This window comes from Protomyctophum bolini (assembly GCF_963924005.1).
Source record: "Protomyctophum bolini genome assembly, chromosome: 4".
In the NCBI taxonomy this organism is placed as follows: domain Eukaryota; kingdom Metazoa; phylum Chordata; class Actinopteri; order Myctophiformes; family Myctophidae; genus Protomyctophum; species Protomyctophum bolini.
Window position 1 is genome coordinate 33,177,034 of NC_137865.1, and position 6,000 is coordinate 33,183,033.

General features: G+C 44.8%; 1 protein-coding gene across 1 annotated transcript; it reads right to left on the reverse strand.

Annotated features, from left to right (window-relative positions):
* Window positions 1-1,200: 1,200 nt before the first annotated feature.
* lrrc10b (leucine rich repeat containing 10B) lies at window positions 1,201-2,747 on the reverse strand (the record flags this gene model as incomplete). Its single annotated transcript, XM_080760733.1, has 1 exon — window positions 1,201-2,747. The coding sequence occupies one exon, from the start codon at window positions 2,745-2,747 to the stop codon at window positions 1,560-1,562; it is 1,188 nt and encodes a 395-aa protein (XP_080616859.1). The 3' UTR covers window positions 1,201-1,559.
* Window positions 2,748-6,000: the final 3,253 nt, after the last annotated feature.

The following is a 6,000-nucleotide window of genomic DNA, read 5'->3' on the forward strand; positions in this document are numbered from 1 at the left end:
GGTGTTCCAGTACAGTACAGTGACAGTAGGCCTACAGTACAGTACAGTAGAGGGACCCCCACACGCTAACTCTGTCATTTCTCAACCGTTTCGGACGTGGAGCGGCTCGCCGGAATCGGCCCGGCCCCCTGGGTCGCGTTCCTGGGGGTCTGGATGTTCCGAGGACCCCCCCCCCCCCCCCCGGGGACTCCCCCACATGGTAACTCTCTCATTTCTCTACCGTTTCGGATGTGGGGCGGCTCGCCAGAACCAGGCCCGGCACCCTGGCCGTGGTCCTGTGGGTCTGGAACTTCCGGGGACCCCACACGGAGTTGCACCACTCACTTCACACGGGTGTGTGTATATTTGTACGTCTATAAACGACCCTGTTGTAAACAAGTGTAATGCTTTATCATTGTGTCGTTCACAGTAAGTCTTTGTATTGAGTTGTGCTTTCATGTTAAATGTACCCATTCTGCAAACTGTTAATTAATACTTCAATCAATCAATCAAAAGATCAAATTGGAAGTGGAACACTATAAAGATGAATCTCATAAATAGCTACTCTCTCCTGATTAGCTTAAATTGTGTCACCTACCTTTAAATGTAATTTTCGTTTATTGAAGAGCTCGAGAGACATGGAGACCTCTGTTACTGAGCAAACACTCTATATAGTATATACTCTATTGCCTTCAGAATATAGTGATTTAACCTTTTGTTTTAAAAAAAAACTTTTTGTTTTAAGTTTAATGAACAACAATGAACAACAATGAACAAATATCACTTACTCTACCTTTAACTTGATATTTGCCATGCCTTGTGGTGTTTACGAGTGACACTATGGACTTGCCTTATATGGTGAGGTACCCCAGCTATTCATCCCTGTAATATTTCTCTGGCATTCTCTCGCTCATTTTTGGCACTGACGCTCCTACAATTGTTTACACAGAACTGACAGGGGTTTGGTGGTTGTGTTTAGTTTGTAATAAATATTTTGCAAATCCATGTTCCAATACACATTTACATACACACACACAGTCACACACACAAACACACACACACACACACACACACACACACACACACACACACACACACACACACACATCCAGTGTGTAAAAATAGCAAGGTATTGTGACCCTTAAAGCAGACACTGGCGTCCTTGAAACCTTTTTCTGTTCCCTGTTAACATATATCCTTGCATAAATGATTGACACTGACTTGAACAACAACAAATATTTAATGAGGCAAGATTAGGTCTCCTGTGCAAACTCAGTTGAATTGACAAAACTGTATGACATTGCACCAGTCGTGTACTCTAGAGCAAAAGACAAAGTAAAACACAGTAAATGAAGCAGACAAACACACACCGCCAGAGTCCTGCCCTGACCTGATAGTTGAATTGAGATGTCAAATGTGCCAGTAAACCTTTACAGCCACAACGCCCTGTTGATTCATTATTCACAACTTATACATTTGTTGTTTGCAGTCTTCTTTCGACCGTATAGGTAAACCTAGAGTTGGTCATTGATACAAGCCATTCCCACATATAGAACTTGCAGCAACTTTATCCAAAAGTGTCATGGCCCTTCTTGTTGTTTTGCCGTGTCCTCCCACTGCTCCTCTTCGTACTCGTAGGCCAGTTCCTGCTCGTACTGCAGCTCCTCGCCATTATACTCCAGCCCCTCACCTTCACATATTAGCTCCTCTGTCTCATACTCGATTCCCTCCTCGTCATATTCCAGTTCAGCTTCATCGTACTCCACGACTTGTGCCTCGGTGTCACCCCCCTCTTCCTCCGCGGCGGTGGTGTCCCCTGTGTCCCCTGTGGTCAACTCGCCATCCTCGTTCGCTTTAGCACCACTGTTCTTCAGGATGCCATGAAGCGGCTCCTCCGCCGCCAGGGCGGCCTCCTGCGCCTCCTTCTCTTCCTGCTTCAGCCGCCGTCTCTCCTTCCTCCCCTCCCGCTCCTCCATGAACTCTGCCGCCCCTTCGCCGACCACGATCACCTCCTCACATACCTTTGGTGGACCTTCGATGCCGGGATTGTGGTCGTAAGAGAACAGGTGCAGGTTGTGCAGGCGCTTCAGGCTCGGGATCTCTGTGATTTTATTTTTGTCCACGTCTAGTATCTCCAAGCCCTCCATTTGCAACAGAACTCTGGGGAAGGTATCAAAGCGGTTCCCATAGAGCCATATCCCTTTCAGGTTCTGCATGCGAGTAAAGTCATTGGGAAGTGACTTCAGCCTGTTGAAGGCCATCTGAAGGCAGCGAAGGTGGGGCAGCTCATAGAGCAGACGCGGGAACTGCATGAAATAATTAGCATCCAACCACAGGGTCCGGAGGGCCTGGAGATTCACCAGCTCGTCCGGAAGGCTCATCAGCCGATTATTGCCCACATACAGACGAGTAAGGTTGACGAGCTGGCAGACGGCCAGTGGAATATCATCCAGCTTGTTAAAGTCCAGGGCCAGTGTTCTCAGGCCTGTTAGCTGGGGCATGCTGTCCGGGACGGTTCTCAGGCCGTTTCCGCACACATACAGCTTCTCCAGGTGAGTCAGTCTACAAACGCGAGTTGGCAGTCGCTTGAACTTACGGTAGCTGAGATCCAGCACGGGGTCCCCGCTCTCCAGCAACTCCTCGACCCCGAGGGGCAGCTCTGGCTCAGGTTCTGGCTTCTTCTCTGGAATTGGTACAAAATCCTCCTCATTCCCCTCTTCTTCCTTCCCTTCCTCCTCTCCCTCTGCCTTGCTGGAGGAGCTGCCCATGCTGTGTGTGGCCACCACTGTCGGCCACTGACACCCCGCCTGTGAGTCAGGACAGGGTCATTTGATGAGGTAGTAGTGGATGTGTTGGGTCAACCCTCAGCAGCACTGCTGTTGTTGTGTGCCGGAGGAGCCCACATGCACGGCCAACATCTATGAAGGGCATCTTGGCTCAGGCCACTTGAGTCGACAGCCCTCCAAATGTCAAGTGTCTCTTTTCCCCTTCATCTAGATAGCAACATTTAATTAGCCTATAGCAAAAACTGGAGAAAAGTTTGATCTAGCAAAGAGATGAGTAATAATAATAATAGTAATAATAATAGTAGTAATAGTAGTAATAGTAGTAGTGGTAATAATAATAGTAGTGGTTATAATAGTCGTTGTAGTTTAAGTTAAAATACAGTTCAATTTTGATTAGACAAATTGCTCTTCAGTAGCTGCTTGTAATTCAGGAATAAAGTGCTTTATTGTTCTCTAAATTAAAAAGAAAAAGACTTCTCCAACACTGATTCTCACACTCCAGTCCTTACCCAGGGCAAATGTCCAACAGTCCCTTTTCACGTGTTCAATAAATTCATTCAAGACTTTTGAAACTAGCCATTAATGGTATCTCAGTCTAGAATTGCGACGATATTGAGCCTTTGATCTTGGTATTCATCGAAAACATAGTTAAAAGTTCAAATAGGCTAGGCAACAACACAGACAGTCCGATCGATAGTCCCAGCAGTCCCGGTGTCGTAAATGACAGTCAGTGTGATCTGGTGACGGCAACGTGACGCGCTGAATGGTCGTCTCTGTGCGCACATCTGCCACAGCTTCGTCTAGTTACTGTAGGGCTCAGTATCCAAAAGTTGTATTCCGCTGTAATAAGCAGAATAAAAAGTTTCGAAAAGCTCGAACGCCAAGTTAAGATCCACTCTCACCACTCTGCTCTGTTGTTGACTACTCCTGTTCTGTCTCCCGTCCATCATTGGGAGCTTTGCTCCCCCTGCCTTAGCAACGGGAACAAGGCAACGGTGCAGACACATCACGTGGTCAAAGAGCGTGCGTGCGCGTGCATGCGCGTGCGTTCGTGTGCGTGAAGGTGGGACTGCAGGGAATTCATTTATTAACAATAACAACCCCATTTAATATCATTTAATAAAGACTGCAGTGACGAGACAATTAATATTAAGGTACATTAATAGTATATTATTATTAATATTAGGCTACCATACATGAATATGGTATAGCCTGGGCCTATACAATATTATTATAGCCTATACTATAGGCTATAATTATACATTATTCTAGAATATATAGGCCTAGCTAATATTCTAATATTCTATAAAGGTTTTTCAACTAAACTAAGCTCCTTAAATTATCTGCTAGCAGAAGAACTATATGAGATTTTCTGGTGCAGCGTGTCATAGTAGAGCTTAAGCGTTAGACGGACATCTTCAGCTGCTCAACATAATTTATTCAGCTTCCACATAACAACTGCACCCACTAGACGGCGTCCTATCCCCACACAACTCTCACAACACATCCTCCCTTCTGAGTAGGCTACAGTACATGAATAGTATACTGTAGCAATTCATAAAATATTATTATTATTATTATTATTATTATTATTATTATTATTATTATTATTATTATATAACTAGGCTACTACTCAGCAGTTCACTAGTTGTATTATGGAGTGGCTATTTCTTCCCATTTGTTTTTGTTTCAGTCTCTCATATAACTAAATAAAAAAATCACACCTGTGTGAAGTGAGGGGCGCTCTTATCATCTTACAACATCAATTACAACATAATGTTTGTTTAAGCAACGGGTGCTAATGTTTGTTTAAGTCCTCAAAACAAACATTAGATTTCTCTTTATTGTCTATGGCGTTTTCTTAAACAAACTGAGGGGAGTATTTTGCCCTGTACGTCACTCAGAGCCACGACTCCACGAGAGTACCTTTTATCTAATTGAAAGTCCATAAGGTACCTCGGGGGGTTTCTCTATAGGATACCGCCTCTCGACTGTCTCTTGGCCCCTTGGAGATGTAGAGTTGGGCCTCTCAGCATCCCGGCTGCTTGGATCATGGGCTGTCAGCTCGCGGAGCAGGATTCTGTGGGTCTTCAGGTTCGGTTCTGGCCCTGAAGGTGACAAGATGACTTCTGTTGCGCCGTAGGATATCTCTTGGGGTCTCAACGAGGTAGGAGCGTGGTGCGTCTGCTCTAGCTGTCACTGTCCCTTTTTCTTTCATATCAGACATGGTCACCATGGGTGCAATGTGGCCATGTCATGCAGGGCTCTGTGTCTGTTGTTGAACCATTTCTGCTGTTTCTCTCTCTCCCTCTGTTCTCTCTCTCTCAGGCCCCTTTTCCACTGGTTGGTTCCCAATGGGAACCGGTTCAGTTTTTTTTGGTTCTTAGTCCATGAGCCAGAGCTCCAAAATTGGAACGTTAATTATGAATTGAGTGTGCAAAACCATACCTATACTAGATTGTTATCACCATGAAACTTCCCCAATTGAGTACTTACACGAAGACAATGATTTATTGTATTACAAATTTTACATTTTTAAAAATGTAAATGTAAATGCAAATTATGTAGGAAAATAATCGAAAATATGAAAAAGCTACTACTGTGGAAGGGTTATCATGTATTCATTTACTTGTATTGATTCTATAAACAATTTAATGTAGGTCTAGTTTTTCCCACCAATTTTGGAGCTCCTAAAATAACTGAAGCGGTTCCCATTGGGAACCAACCGGTGGAAAGGGGGTCTATGTGCTGTGGCATTTGGCCATCCTGGGTTGAGATATGTCATTAGAGCCAAGTATGGTACAGTTCCTTTTCCCAGAAGATCCTTCACAGTCTTCACTGCCTTTTCAGCCTCCATTGCACTGAGGATATCTGGGGCTGGAAGTCACATGAACGAAACCCCTGAAGCGAACTGTCGGAAGAGGTCTGCACTAAATTGGCCTGCATTGTCTGTCCGCACCTCCCGGACCATCCATGATGGGAGAATATGAACTTAAAGTGTGCAATCACTGCAGCTGTGGTGGTAGAAGCTAGTTACCGGTAGCTATCTCAATGTAATTTGAAAAGTAATCTGCACCAACCATTGTTGTCGATTAATTTAGAACTCACATCAGAGTCATTAAGAAATACACAGGGCAGAGAGTGGACTGAAACAATGACAATTTTATTACAACGACTGGTCTGTACCAGCCCAGGGAGGAAGCACGTATGCAAGCCTCCCCAACACTTTACATTT